The sequence below is a fragment of the Nomascus leucogenys genome, chromosome 10 (genome assembly GCF_006542625.1).
Source record: "Nomascus leucogenys isolate Asia chromosome 10, Asia_NLE_v1, whole genome shotgun sequence".
Classification (NCBI taxonomy): domain Eukaryota; kingdom Metazoa; phylum Chordata; class Mammalia; order Primates; family Hylobatidae; genus Nomascus; species Nomascus leucogenys.
Genome location: NC_044390.1, coordinates 4028301 through 4043907, shown reverse-complemented (window position 1 = coordinate 4043907; position 15607 = coordinate 4028301). Strand labels below are relative to the sequence as shown.

The following is a 15607-nucleotide window of genomic DNA, read 5'->3' as shown; positions in this document are numbered from 1 at the left end:
TATAAGTTATACAATTAACATTCTATACATTACATTATAATGTATATGTCAAGATTACATATTAAAAATATATTTGTTATATATTATACGTTTGCATAATACATGATACATATAACTATAAATAATATAAAAATTGTAATATTGCACATATATAATACATATGTAATTTTAAATGGTGGCAAATGTTATGAAGACCAAGCCCAGGAAGTCATGGTGTAGAATAACGGGTGGTGTCCTGGACCTTGGACCGTGGACGAGGCATGAGGGAAGGACACTCCAAGAGAGAATGTCTGCCTTTCTTGAAGGATATTGAAGATGCTGCCTCGGCAGTAAGGGAGGGGAGGGACGCTGTTCCTGGAAAAGGGATGCTTGGCTCGGACCCTGCGTTTGGGAGAGTCCCACAGGACCCCATTTAGCCACCTGGGAATTGGGTAGTTGCGTGCACTGTGCAGAGGAGGGTGAATGTTGGAGGAGATGACGGGCGGACGTGCATTGCGCTGCGCAGGGAGCCTGGGCGGTGCCGCACACACTCGCCTGCTAGCTGCAGGGCTTCAGGAAACAGGAGCACATCGGGACTTGGATTCTTCCCACAGGAGGGCGCGTTACATCCCCGTCAGAGGGTTGCTGCGAGGGCAGATAAAATCAGACATGGGGATTCTTGCCCTCTGGTGGGAACCCAGAAGGAGGTCAGGGAGGGAAGGTCTCCCTTCCTCTTCTTGAGGGTGGTTGGTCTCTGCCTAGGTCCGCAGAGGGCAGAGAGCAGCGATGTCTACCACAGCTTCATGCCCAGGAAACGCGCTGTATCTGCACCGTCCAGCAGGGATGGCATCAGGCACGTGGGGTCACTGAGACCTGGAGGTGCAGACGGTGCAGCCAGCTTCTCATGCCATTCAACTTTGGATAAATTTAAATATCAATAGCTATGTGTGGCTCTTATACTGGACAGTAGATGTAGAAAGTTTGCATCACCACAGAAGACTCTGCTGGATGGTGCTGGTCTAGAGGGAGTGGTCAGGGTCCTGGGGAGTGAAGGGAGATCCCCACAGTGGACGTGGGAGGACTCAGAGCCTTCTCTGTCCAGCTCAGGACTCTAACTCCTCCTCCTTCTGATTCCTCCCTCCCAGGACCCACGCAGAGGCCATCGGACAACAGTCACAATGAGCGTGAGTGATGGGGGCTGTGGAGCATGAGCCTGGTGTGTGCTTCTTGTGGAAGGAGAAAGAGGTCAGCCTTTGGGGTTGATCAGATTCCTGCTCTGCCAATGGCCGGCTGTGTCCCTGTGCAGAGGATCCCAGCACTCAGGACCCCCGTGGTGGAAGAAGAGGATAAGCATCCCTGTGCTGCAGGACTATTATTATTATTATTATTATTATTATTGAGACAAACTTTCGCTCTGTCGCCCAGGCTGGAGTGTAGTGGTGTGATCTTGGCTCTCTCCCTCCCCCACCTCCTGGGTTCAAGTGATTCTGCTGCCTCAGCCTCCCTAGTAGCTGGGATTACAGGCAGGCACCACCATGCCTGGCTAAGTTTTATATTTTTAGTACAGGCGGGGTTTCACCATGTTGGCCAGGATGGTCTCAATCTCTTGACCTCATGGTCTGCCGGCCTTGGCCTCCCAAAGTGCTGGGATTACAGGCGAGAGCCACCGTGCCCAGCCAAAATCTGGAGAATTTTAGTAGGCATTTCGTTGCTGACCTTTTCTTCCTGTTTCCTTGGGGATTTGGGTGGTCACTTTCACACAGAAAGAAAACAGCTTTTCCTAAGGACAGTGGTTCCCACCATGGAACTGAGATACCCTGAGCATGTGAAAGATGCCCAGAGTGGCAATCACGGCACCCTGGTCTGCAGACCACTTCTCGGCTTCTGTCCAGAGCTGAGGCCAGGTGTCTGGACTTCCCTTTCTCAGACTGTTAGACCAGCTGGGCAGGGTGTTGAAGAAAAAAAAAATCCAGTGCCACTTGCTGAGGCACAGTAAGGAGGACGTTATTCAGGACTATTGCTGTAGGTACAGGTACCATGGTGATGGAATCACACAGTGTAGGAAAGAGACTGGGCTCAACTCTGAGTAGAACAGGAAAAGTGGGAATTTGTAGCTTTGGAGCAGGGCGAGCGGGTTCAGTAGGTGGAAAACTGCTAAGAGAAGTCTTAGGGGTTAAGAAGACTCTGGCTAAACCGACCCAGCAGGATTCTTGCTGAAGGCAGGCCAAGGCGGCCAGACATCACCTGAGGCTGATGGAGAATGAGGGTTCTTACCTGTGAACCATCTGATTAAGGGTGACCAGATATCTAGAGTTAAACTGACTCTGCAGGATTCTTTCTTAAGTAAGAATTGGAAAAGAGTTGCAATTCTTACTAAAATTGGGCAAAGCAGAGATAAACATGGAAGCCCAGAGGTCAGGGCTCATTGGAAAAGAGCTCAGAGGAGCCTGAGTCGAGCATGGTCAAGGAGAGTGTCTATGTGAAGGAAGAATGTAGAGCCTGGGCAGGTGTTGGGGAGGAGGGTTTAGACCAAGAATCACAAAGCTCATGGGCCTTGCTTCATGGAGGGATCACAGACCCGAGAGCTTCATTCTCTTCTTCTTGAAGAAATGTGACCACTAGGGCTGGGTCTCTCCTGGGCTTGAGAGTGAGGTCTGGGGAAACCCATAGGTCTGTGCCCTTGGAGAGGCTTAGCCCACCTGATCCCAGGAGGACACCACAGCCAACAGTGTGAACCTGCCCCCCATCTCTATCAGATCACACCTTGCTGACCCCAAGAACCAGAAGGGAGTGCCTTCCCCTAGGACCCCAGCTCTGCTGGGAGACCTCCTCTACCCATGGCCTCTGCCAGTCACTCTCACCTGTGACCCTAAAAAGTCTCAAGTCCTTCTCTGCATGTTCCTAATTCTTGGTCCATCCTATCCTCTTGGGGATGGCCCTTTGCATGGAACGTCACTGCAGGCCTCAGGAACCCCAGGACAGAGCAGAATCCTCAGCTCCCTCCATCCTGTGAGCAGGTGACTTGGGATTTCAGATGAGGCTGGTGGTGACTGGAGATTTCGGAATCTGACAGATGCTTTTAACTACCTGGAAGGACTGTGACCTAAGAGACAGAAGATATGAGAAGCATGAGAATTCCCTGAAATGTAGAGGTCTTTAGAGCTACAAGAGAAGCTCTAAAAAGACAAGGAAACGCAGAAAGCCCCCAGTTCCTCAGTGGCTTGGGAGGGAGGTGCAGACTTCCTGACTCTACAGAAAGAGATGATGGGAAGACTCATTACAGATGGGTGCTAGGGGACCACCCTTTCTTAGTTACATGTTTTGTGCTGTGTATTGACAAGAGAGACTAATCAGGGTCTCAGATGAGAATTCACCACCATCCAAGACCTAACTGGGTGTGTGTAGACTCTGAAGTCCAAGAAGTTCTGCTGACCAATGTCTGCACAAACCACTCTCAGCAAAACAACCACTAGAGTAATCCAGGGTTTCAGAAAGAGTTGATCTTCTCCAATCTAGCTGAGAGCATCTTGTTCCAGTGAGAGAGGGATACACACACACACACACACACACACACACACTGTATTGGCTCTGTTTTGTCCAAAGTGTGTGGCTTTTTTTTAAGGTGTTGTAGATAACTTGCAACTAAATAGAGGTGATGGTTGAAGAAGATTATGAATGCACTAAATTCCACGGATTGGTACACTTTTACATAGTTAATGGTTAGTTTTATGTTTGTGTACTTTATTACAATAAAAAGTAATGATATAGTATTTGTAGAGCAAGTAGCAAAGTCCCAGTATGAGTACAATCTTATCATACTCACAATTTATACACACAGTGCATTGAAATAAGACACTATTTTCAGACAGGCGCGGTGGCTCATGCCTGTAAACCCAGCACTTTGGGAGGCGGAGGCGGGAGGATCACAAGGTCAGGAGTTTGAGACCAGCTTGACTAACATGGTGAAACCCTGTCTTTATTAAAAATACAAAAATTAGCCGGGCATGGTGGCGTGAGCCTGTAATCCCATCTACTCAGGAGGCTGAGGCAGGAAAATCACTTGAACCAGGGAGGCGGAGGTTGCAGTGAGCCAAGATCATGCCATTGCACTCCAGCCTGGGTGACAGAGCGAGACTCCATCTCAAAAAAAAAAAGACACTATTTGCTATTACTAAGGCAAGGCCAGAGTGATTCCCTCTTTGCTTCCTCTCTGCCCACTGTGGTGTACAGTAGAAAAAAAAATGGCCTTATCCAGATGTCAAGATTCCATAGTTCATATGAACATGATCTACACCTTGAGCTTCTCTACCTCTTGCTAGATTCTGACTCCTATTCTGAATGTTCCCAATATATCTGGCCCTATATCTAGACACCCTTCCTATTTCCCCTGTCTGGATTCAGTCCAAGGAGAGTGGTTCTTGCGGTTACTGTTTACGGTACTGACTGGGATGCTGGCGCCTTTCTGTAGTTTCAGCACCACGGCCAGCGTCCCGGAGGCCACACAGCTTTCTCCATTGTCTCTTAGTTGATAATTTGCATATGCTGAGTCCCCATCTTGGGACTCTGAAATAGAGTCTTCCTGGAAAAATCTAATCAATAATATTTTTTTCAGGGCAATATACAGGCATTAGGGTAAATTGGAAAAAGAGGATGCCAGTTGTTAAGGCAATGTTTTTGGAAAAAAATAACCATTACATTCCACGGATTCTGCAAGCAAGTACAATGGCCTGTTGTGGGGTGAGGGGAGGGGGGAGGGATAGCATTAGGAGATATACCTAATGTAAATGACGAGTTAATGGGTGCAGCACACCAACATGACACATGTATACATATGTAACAAACCTGCACGTTGTGCACATGTACACTAGAACTTAAAGTATAAAAAAAAAAGCTCAGAATTTCCCACACCCATCAGGACAACTAGAATAATCCAGGGTGTCAGAAAGAGTTGGTTCTCTCCAATCTAGCTGAGAATAGCTCTTCCCAGACTTTCAAGATACCCACTATTGGGTAATGGCCAAATGACAACAGGCTTTAAATCACACCAAAGTGCTTTCAAAACCTGAATCTGACCTTGCTATGTTTATGTGCTTGGAAGAGTCACATTACCTGAGACTCACTTTGCTTTTCCACAAAATGGCACTAATAATGCTATCTGTTTTGTAAGGATGTTTGGAAGATGGATGATCAGGGATTACTATATTCTGCCTCTCCATTTAGCTAGGAGGGAAGGTTCTGGAGCCAGGAAGGCTGGGATATGATCATTGCTTTGTCTCTGAAAACTATGAGATTTAGGAAAAATTACCCACATGACTCAATTTTGTCACTTATAAAATGAGGACAATGCCAGTACCTACCTTATATAGAGTTTTGGTGGAGAATACATGGTTAATACATGTGACGTGCAAAGTAAACTCTGAACATGTTGTTAGTCTCACTCAATAATGTGGGCTATTGTGATTGCTACTATAATGTTACTCTAAAAATGATAATAATATTATCATTATTATGTGGCTAGACAGAGCCTGATAAACTTTGCTCAGTAATAATACCTGTGTTTATGAATGATTGTTAACATTTTCTTGAAGGTCCTTGGACATCTGACATATTCCCTGATTTACTTTCCAAAGTCCTGGGGCTCCCCATCTCAGGCTTAGAGACTTAGCCTGGACGGATGCAGGCATTTGTTTTTTTCAAATATTGACTCAGCAACATCTCCTGGGACTCGGGACTGTGATGTGCCACATCCTGTACAGGAAACAGGTGATGTGGAAATGAGTCAGACTCGGCTCCTGCCCCTGACAGACTCTGACAGAGAAATCTGCAATGCACTGATAGGACTCTGCTGCCAGAAGCTCAGGTGCTGCTGAAACGCAAAAGAGATACCAATTTATCTTTTCCTAAGGAGTGAAAGAAAGCCCCTTGGCCATGAAAACCCCTCGGATGGTACCAGAAAGATAGACAATTGATCCAGAGAGGAAAAGAGGAGAAGGAAAGGGTAGAGAGCGTCCTCAAATGAGAGAGCAGTGTATTCAGGAAGCATCAGTAGCTATGAGGAGCTACAGGCTCAAACAAGGGGAAAGATTTAGGAGGAGAATTATTCTCAATTGCTGGAGTGAGGGGTTGAGCCTAATAGGTTAAATTAAAATTTTCATTGTTGACCATGGAAGGGCTGAACACTGGGGCAATAGGAGTGACCTCCAGCAGTGTTCAGGGACAGAAAACAATTAAACGTGGATAATGTTTATTTTGGTGTTCTTTTTTTTTTTGTTTTTTTTGGAGATGAAGTCTCACTTTGTCGCCCAGGCTGGAGTGCCGTGGTGTGATCTTGGCTCACTGCAACCTCCACCTCCCGAGTTCAAGTGATTCTCCTGCCTCAGCTTCCGGAGTAGCTGGGATTACAGTCATGCGCCACAAGGCCCAGCTAATTTTTGTATTTTTAGTAGAGATGGGGTTTCACCATGTTGGCCAGGATGGTCTCGATCTCCTGACCTCGTGATCCGCCTGCCTTGGCCTCCCAAAATGCTGCGGTTACAGGTGTGAACCATGGTGCCTGGCCAGATAAATTTTTAAAAGAGAGGGAGATTTGGCTGGGCATAGTGGCTCACGTCTGTAATCGCAGCACTTTGAGAGACTGAGGTGGGTGGATCACCTGAGGTCAGGAGTTGGAGAACAGCCTGGCCAACATGGCCAAACTCCATCTCTACTAAAAATACAAAAATTAGCTAAGCATAGTGGCAGGTGCCTGTAACCCTAGCAACTCAGGAGGTTGAGGCAGACGAATCACTTGAACCCGGGAGGCAGAGGTTGCAGTGAGCCGAGATCACACCACTGCACTCCAGCCTGGGCAATAGAGAGAGACTCCATCTCAAAAAAAAAAAATAAAATAAGAAGATGACTGTGGGAATGGTAAACTGATTTCCAAGATGGGATACCCAAAAGGCACTGCAGACTTGGGGAGAGGGTAGCAGCAATATCGACTTTCATTGTGGACACGGCGAGTAGAAAAGTCCTGTAGGGAACTCCATAGGTTCTTGCCTAAGGGAAGAGTCACAAAGCTGTTGGACAGAAATGGAAACACTACCAAAAGCATCAACGGAGAAGAGAAAAAGGAAAAGAGTACAAGGGATGGGGATAGGGTAGAAAAGGATGATTCTCAACAAGTCAGGATTTCTCCTACCCAAACATCTATGGTGTACACCTGCCACTCCTTGCCAATACTTTGGTCATTATATATATATTTGAGACAGAGTCTTGCCCTGTCGCCCAGGTTGGAGTGCAATGGTGCAATCTTGGCTCACTGCAGCCTCCAACTCCCAGGTTCAAGTGATTCTCCTGCCTCAGCCTTCCGAGTAGCTGGGATTACAGTCACCCACCACCACACCTGGCTAATTTTTGTATTTATTTATTTATTTCTTTAGTAGAGACAGGGTTTCACCATATTGGCCAGGCTGGTCTCGAACTCCTGACCTTGTGATCCACCCATCTTGGCCTCCCAAAGTGCTGGGATTACAGGCGTGAGCCACTGCGCCTGGCCTACAAATGTGTTAATATCTCAGGGTGTGTGTGTGTGTCTGGGGAGGGCCAGGTGGTTTTCTGTGCTGAGTTTGCTCTGTAGGGAAGAGCTGTGTTTTCTGGGGCTGTAGAGTTTAGCTCAGTCCTGATCATCGGCAATACGAACGTCAGACAGGGAGCCTTGTGTCTTATTTGGAGGAAGATGCAGACCTGTGGAAGGATTTTGACCAGGGCCAGAAACAGTTAAGTTTGGGGCTATGAGAATTAACAGACGTCAGCAGGAGTGAGGGTCTGGAGTAGGGGGCTGGGAGGAGGCTGATGTGGTGACACAGACAAAATGTCTTCAGTCTCCAGCTGAGCTTGGACTGTGGGGATGGGCCAGGGGACGTGGGTGAGGAGGGACTGGGGGAAAGAGCTGTTTGGATTTGTTCGCTGTGTGTGGAGTAGAAGAGCGTGAGGAACTGAGGGTTGCTCCAGTCTCTGCCTTGGTTCACTGGAGGAGCCGATGGGGCTATCACGGGATGGATGACCCCAGGAGAAGCAACAGTCAGGGGAGGTGTTTATAAGATGGATAGCTGGCCTCAGAGAAAGCAGAGCCTCCCTCCGGGCCCGAGTGTGTGGTTTTTTTCCTCCCAAACACTTCCGCCATCTGACTTCCTTAGTTCTACAATTAGCAGCACCTGCTCTTCATTCTTCTACTTCGAAACCTCTGATTCATTTCCACCTCCCCACTACCTCTCCTCCCACTGCCTGGAACTCTGCATCTGATGCTGTAGATTCTGCCTCCACGCTTTTAGCGAGAGCAAACATTGGAGGAAATTCACAGGTTTCAGCGTAAGACACGGAGGCCATATTACGGACAGTGGAGCTTCAGCAGGTAACATCCCTCATCATTCTCCTCATTGTAGAAAGATGATGATGACCTCTCCTTTCTAGCTTGCTTTATTTATTTATTTATTGAGATGGAGTCTCACTCTGTTGCCAGGCTGGAGTGCAGTGGTGTGATCTCGGCTCACTGCAACCTCTGCCTCCCGGGTTCAAGTGATTCTCCTGCCTCAGCCTCCAGAGTAGTTGGGATTACAGGCGTGCACCACCACGCCCAGCTAATTTTTTGTATTTTTAGTAGAGACGGGGTTTCATCGCATTAACCAGGATGATCTCCAACTCCTGACCTCGTGATCTGCCCGCCTCGGCCTCCCAAAGTGTCTAACCACTTGGGCTTTGGGGCAAAATCAGTTGTTTCCTGCAGTGTGAGCTTGTGAGGTTTCTTCTGATCCTCCAGAGATTCTTGTATTTTTCAACACACAGAATTGAAAAATAGCGAGGCTCATAACCTCACAGTTCCATGCCAGGGAACATAAGTCCAACAGTGTGTTTGAAGGTTCTCAAAGCACAGACTAATTCCCATTTTCTAGGAGAACCACACATTTCATATGGCTTCAAGCCAGACAAGGGGAATCCACGCAGAGAGAACACGCATGCACACAAACAGGAAGGACGCGGACGGGCTTTGGGGGTGACGAGGGACAGATTCACCCTGAGGTCTCAGGCGAGGGGCGAGCAAGGAGACTCGTGAACTCCTGTGTCTCTGCTCTCAGGCGTGTTCACAAAACCTTCCATCTCAGCACACCCAAGCTCCCTGGTGCACGCAGGAGCCAGGGTGAGCCTGCGCTGTCACTCAGAACTGGCCTTTGATGAATTTGTCTTATACAAAGAGGGGCACACACAGCATTCCCAGCAGTATGGTAAGATGACCCAGGCTGGACATCACTCCTTCAAGGCTGTCTTTTCCGTGGGTCCTATAACGCCTGCCCATGCAGGAGCCTGCAAGTGCTGTGGTTGTTTCAGTCACTCCCGCTATGTGTGGTCGGCTCCCAGTGACCCTCTGGACATTGTGATCACAGGTGAGTGTGGCTGGACCATTCGTGGTCTTTCGGTGCCCTGGAAACTCCCTGGGGTAATGTGGTTGTTGATCAAACCGCCAGTAGAGGAAGAAAAATACCGGAACACAGAAACACCAAGTAACTTATTAGAAGGCCAGAGGAGGGGATGAAGGAAAGGGGGAGAAACAGAGAACTTGTGATAGTTAAAGAGAAAAGAAGTTAGACAGTGACAGAGAATGTGAAACAGATATTGAGAGAGATTCGCAAGCGTAGACAAGGGGCTGGTTTCCCTCAGCTCAGGCACTGAGTTGCATTTTGGAGTTGGTTCCCCACATAGAACCTGCACCCCCATTCCTCTGCCATGTGATGCAGGGGCACACCACACACCCCCACCCTCACCACCCACCAGCGAAGCTCCTGGAGGATCTGAGTGGAGATTGGAACTGTGAGGTGTTTCTCTACAAAGGGGTTTAACATGTCCTTCTGCCCAAAGAGGAAGCAGAGGTCACTTCCAACCTCTCCAGCAAGTAGTCATGTCTAGCACCTCAGGGTGTGGGATCACAGCAACTGGTCCTGCAGTGTTCATCTGTGAGAGTATTTCAGATTCTATGGAGATTCTTTCACTTTTCAACACACAGCGTTGGGTTGGGACTTATAACCTCGTAGCTCCAGGTCGGGGAATCTAAGGTCAGCATCATATTTTCTGAGGGTTTCCAAGCAGAGAGTTATTTTCATGTTCCAGGAGAACCCCGTATCTCATATGCTGTCTGGGCACAGTAAGACTTAAAGATATAGTCAAAAGCAAGGGAGAAGCAATGGAAAGAGGAGGGTTTAAAAAGGCACGCACACTCATCGAATCAGGATCATACAGAGAAAACAGATGGAGAGAGCACTAGCGGACGTATGACTCCTAACGTAAGAAAATAGTTTTTTCCAACACTAAGAGTAGTGTGGAGAAGGCTTTTGTTGTAAAAGCCTTATGACGACTCAGGGGGATGTGGGTGGCCCGACTGGACATCCAGGGACTTTAGGATGATTTTGGCCTTCACTGCTTTGGTGACACCTTTGTCCGCTATTCCCAGGCTCACACCCCCAGGATTACACAGTAGGGAATCTCATCAGGATGGGCGCGGCTCTCTTGGTCCTGGTGGCCCTTGGATTCCTGCTACTGGAGTCTGGCACAGTCAGAAGAAAACCCGAAAATGTAGAAGGAAGAGGAACACAAGAGAAAACCATGCACCATTTAGAACAATAGAGGCTTGGAATCCAATCTCCTAATCCCAGGAGGCTTTGGAAGGAAATTGCCATTGTATATTGGGTGAACTGTCTGCTGAGAATATAGAGCAAAATAAATAACCAAAGTCTCTTTTTCTTATAGGAAAATACAAAAAGCCCTCTCTCATCACCCACAAGAATGCCATGGTGGATCCAGGAGATACAGTGGCCTTGTTCTGCAGCTCTGATATCCCATTTGACAAGTATCATCTATCCAGGAAGCAGGAGGCTCGTGCTCACTGGCTCAGTGGAGGGCAGAGTCACAGTGGAACATTCCAGGTCAACCTTCCTCTGTGCCTTGTGTCCCCAACCTCTAGTGGGAGCTACAGATGCTATGGTTCTTTCAATGAGTCTCCCTATGAGTGGTCAGCCCCCAGTAACCCACTGCACGTTTCTGTCACAGGTGAGGAGCCCATGCCTGCTGCATGCTCTGGTGGCAACTGCAATCCTGGAGCTCTGAGGGGCTTCCTGCTGGAGATCAGGAGATTTTAGGGGTTCTGGAAAAAATGAAGCTGTGAGAAATACAATGAGAAAAAGAGAGGCTGAGAATGACCAGTGCTTTCAGGGTGCAGGATTGGAGACAGGGCACCTCCACCCTCTTCACATCCTATGTGGAGGCTCACTTTGGGATCCTGTGAGTCCAGGTGAATGAAGTATTGGGTCAGGACAAACACAGGTGAGGCCAGATAAGGTTTGGGCAGATCAGAGGTTGCATCAGTCCCTCACCCTTATCCATTTTCCAGGAGCTCCTCCTGACCTCTCAGCCACAGAGATTTCCCATGTGGTGAACGTAGATATTTATGACCCCATTGTAGATAAGGTCTCTTGACATCACCAGGCACCTCTGAGCCCTGTCTCCCCTTTCACGTCTAGGGAAGAAAGTTTGTTCTCAAAGGATTCTGACAAGAGACCTCAGGACCCGCATTAGTCATTAGGTGAATGACAGAGTAAGGTGTGGTCAGGAGACAGATACTACACATAGAATGGTTCTACTTCAGTGTGGTGAGGAACGACTCTTGTACACCCATTCTCTGTCTTTTTTCCTAGGAATTCCTGAGAGTACTTGCCTGACAACCACGGAATCAACCCCTGAAACCGGTGAGCAAAGAATTCTTCACCTAGTTTGTGAATCCCTGGGGAGACAGAAGTCTCCTTCTCCACCTGAAATCTTTTATTATTATTTTTTATTATTTTATTTATTTATTTATTTATTTAGAGACGGAGTCTCACTCTGTCCCCTGGGCTGGAGTGCAGTTGTGTGATCTCAGCTCACTGCAAGCTCCACCTCTGGGTTCATGCCATTCTCCTTCCTCAGCCTCCCAAGTAGCTGGGACTTTTGGCAAGGCTGGTTTCAAACACGTGATGTCAAGTGATCTGCCCACCTTGCCCTCCCAAAGTGCTGGCATTACAGGTGTGAGACACTGTCTGGCCCCACATCATTCATTCAGTCATTCATTCTTCACTGAGTCATTCAATAATTCCCCATATAGTTACTAATCATTAAATGTGTACCAAGTACTGGGCTGCACACTTTGTACAATTAAGGTATACTGTAGACACAAAGAGTGTCTTCATGGTGGAAACTGGAGGAGAAACAATGAAAAAGTGGGGAAATAGAAATAAATGACATCAATGATAAATTTTATGAAAGAAAATGTTAAAATTAAACCACGAAAACTAATACAGAAGCCTACTTGCCTATGATGGTAAGGAAAGAAGCCTTGGAGCTGGTGATATTTGCACTCAACAGTGATATGAGGTGTGAGGACAGGGATGGAGGTTGAGATGGAGAGAAGAGCACATGCAAAAGTCCTGGGGTGAGGGAAATGTGAAGGATCCATTTCTTTTGCTGTAAATAAGACAACATACTGTCCTGAGTGTATGTGGGTATTTATAAAGAAATAATATTTATCTAAAACTTGGAGTGAAGTATCTGAATGAATGTATGCTTCGAGTAAGTGTTATGAACCATTGTGTCTATTTATGTACAGATGAGAATACCACATATTCCAGCCTGCTGTGAAGGAAAGGTGGAATCAGAGATGGGGAATCTTCAGCTCAGATAGGAGACACACAGAAAGATTTGCATGTGGAAGTGCCAGCCTGTCAGCCTCTCCAGAGGCTCCAGAAGTGAGGTCAGAATTTTGATGACAGGAGATAGACTTTGGAGGTCATCACCCATATGCCCTGTCATGGTCACTGTCATTGTCCCTATTCCAGGCAGTCAGAAGGAAAAATGACGGATGAACATAATGCATTGGGTTCAATGGGCCAGGGCTGGAAGCAGTCACCTCCCCTGGGCAAAGCCTCAATTTCATAGATCTTCTCAGGTGAGAATTGAATCACTGCAAATGCAAAGCTTGCCCTTGGGTTGTGTCGACAGGTTTGAAGCAGACAGGGAAATCCATTCATGGCAGAGATGTAAGTGGTCCCTTTATTCTATGGGTGGATGAGGATCAAGAATTCTAGACACACAGGGTGAAGCCTGTGCCCAAACTAACAGGACCTTCACACTGTTTTCAGCATGGAGAGCTCACAAGTATTGGAGGATTGAGAGAATGGGGTGTCTGGAATAACGTAAAGCAACCAGAAGCTTGATTCACCCAGATGGGTAACCTGAGGATATGCCCTCCTATGGATCAGCTCAGGAATTCCACACTGGCTTCAACACAAAGGCCTTTTCACTTGTGCTTGCTATCATTCAGATCCCATTAAAGATGTGTGTTTTTAATTAATCACTTCAAATAAAACCTTGACATTATTTTGCATTAATTTTTCATGTTTAAGTAATTGGTTTAATCGAGAAACGGAAGTGCATGAGGCAGACACACACACAAAAAAAGAACTTGGTGTATTAGATCATTTTTACACTGCCATAAAGAACTACCTGAGACTGGGTAATTTATGCAGAAGAGAGGTTTATTTGACTCACAGTTCCACAGACTTAACAGGAAGCGTGACTGGGAGGCCTCAGGAAACTTACAATCATGGCAGAAGTTGAAGGGGAAGCGGGGACCTTCTTCTCATGGCTGCAGGACAAAGAGAGAACCAGGGGAGACGTGTCACACTTTCAAACCACCAGCTCTTGTGAGAACTCATGATCATGAGAACAGCAAGTGAGAAATCTGCCCCTATGATCCAATCATCTGTCACTGGGCCCTCCTCCAATGCATGGGAACTACAATGTGAGATGAGATTTGGGAGGGGACATAACCAAATCATATCATTTTGCCCCTGGCCCCTCCCAAATCTCGTGACCTTGTCACATTTCAAAACCAATCATGCCTTCCCAACAGTTCCCAAAGTCTTAGCTCATTCCAGCATGAATTCACAAGTCCAAGTCCAAAGTCTCATCTAAGACAAGGCAAGTCTCTTCCCCGTATGAGCCTGTAAAATTAAAAACAAGTTAGCTACTTCCAAGATACAATGGGGGTATAGGCACTGGGTGAATGTTTCCATTCCAAATGGGAGAAATTATCCAAAGCAAAGGGGCCACAGGCCATGTGGTGATGGGTTTGTAGGTGCAGCAAACCACCATGGCACAAGTTTCCTTATGTCGCAAACCTGCAAGTCCTGGACATGTACCCTGGAACTTAAAACAAAATAACATTGATTATAAAAAGATATGAGGCCTAGAGAATCCCAGGAATACCACCACCGAACCCCACAACCCACAACCCCAGTGCCACTAGGTTGCTGGGACAACACTAGCACTGCCTGCCTCAAAACTTTTTGTGAATTGAGACATTAAATGTCTTTATTATTTAAAAAAAAAAGGAGAGAATCACAATGATCGTAACAAATACTTTCAAGCTTTGTGGACATATAGAAATTGTACATATTTGGTGGGTAGAATATGATGTTTTGATGTACGTGAAATAGTTACCACAATCGAGCTAACAAAAAAGTGTCTCTCCCCTCACAGGGTTATCATTTTTGTCTTCATTTTTTTTATGTGGTGAGAATATGTAAGATGTATACTGTTAGCAAATTTCAGGTATGTAATATGGTCTTTTTACACTATAGTCAGGCGGGTTTTTAGTGTGGGAAATGAGGACACGTTGGTCAAAGGCTACAAAGTTTGGTTATGCAGGATGAAAATGTTCTAGAGATCTAATATACAGCATGGTGACGATAGCTCACAGAGCTTCCGATGGAAGAGGCTACTTTGTGTGCAGATTTTGCCTTGCTCCAAGACGGCAAAACTGCGGAAGAAATTGTCCAATGGGCAGAAGAAACTGGAGGTTTATTGGGATGTGTTGACTTCCCTCTTTACCAATTGAAGGTAAGAGATGACCAGAATTCAAGGTGCTGCCTACTTCATGTTAGTATTGAGGAAGGAGCTCATTCCTCTTAACAATGAGGATTAATCAGAATGTAAACTGTCATGGCTACTGTAAAGAAAAAGTAAAGCGTAAGTATACCCTAATAAAATTTTTGTGTATAAGAAGGGAACTTATTCAGAAAGTGAAAGTGATACAAATATGAGATAGCCCCAGAGAAATTTGAGGCACCTTGAGTTTCTTTCAAAAATAAAATGCAATTGGGAAGCCAAGGCAGGCAGATCACCTGAGGTCAGGAGTTTGAGACCAGCCTGCCCAACCCCATCTGTACTAAAATTACAAAATATTAGCCAGCGTGGTGGCAGGAGTCTGTAATCCCAGCTATTTGGTAGGCTGAGCAGGAGAATATCTTGAACTTGGGAGGCAGAGGTTGCAGTGAGCTGAGATCATGCCACTGCGCCCCAGCCTGGGCAACAAGAGTGAAACTTTGTCTTAAAATAAATACATGAATAAATAAATAAATAAAATGCATTAAAGCACCAAAAACTTAGACATGTTATATAGGTTAGAAGAGTTATTTCCCTCATTTTAATGATGTTAAAAGTGAGGTAAAAATAAAAAGAAATTCATGAATTTACAAGAAAGGTATTAAATAGGTGGAGCACATTAAAA

General features: G+C 46.3%; 1 protein-coding gene across 1 annotated transcript; it reads left to right on the top strand.

Annotated features, from left to right (window-relative positions):
- Positions 1-474: 474 nt before the first annotated feature.
- On the top strand, positions 475-12892 carry LOC101176722 (putative killer cell immunoglobulin-like receptor-like protein KIR3DX1). The gene is made up of 6 exons (XM_030820061.1): positions 475-668; positions 8292-8371; positions 9093-9398; positions 10756-11055; positions 11700-11750; positions 12873-12892. The coding sequence occupies exons 1-6, from the start codon at positions 475-477 to the stop codon at positions 12890-12892; spliced, it is 951 nt and encodes a 316-aa protein (XP_030675921.1).
- The last annotated feature ends 2715 nt before the right edge of the window (positions 12893-15607 follow it).

Excerpts from the sequence above, each read along its gene's own strand:
- LOC101176722 (XM_030820061.1), top strand. The coding sequence starts at position 475 with ATGACGGGCGGACGTGCATTGCGCTGCGCAGGGAGCCTGGGCGGTGCC. Across the intron at positions 669-8,291 it reads ATGGGGATTCTTGCCCTCTG|CGAGAGCAAACATTGGAGGA; the intron begins GTGGGAACCCAG and ends CCACGCTTTTAG. Across the intron at positions 8,372-9,092 it reads GGACAGTGGAGCTTCAGCAG|GCGTGTTCACAAAACCTTCC; the intron begins GTAACATCCCTC and ends CTCTGCTCTCAG.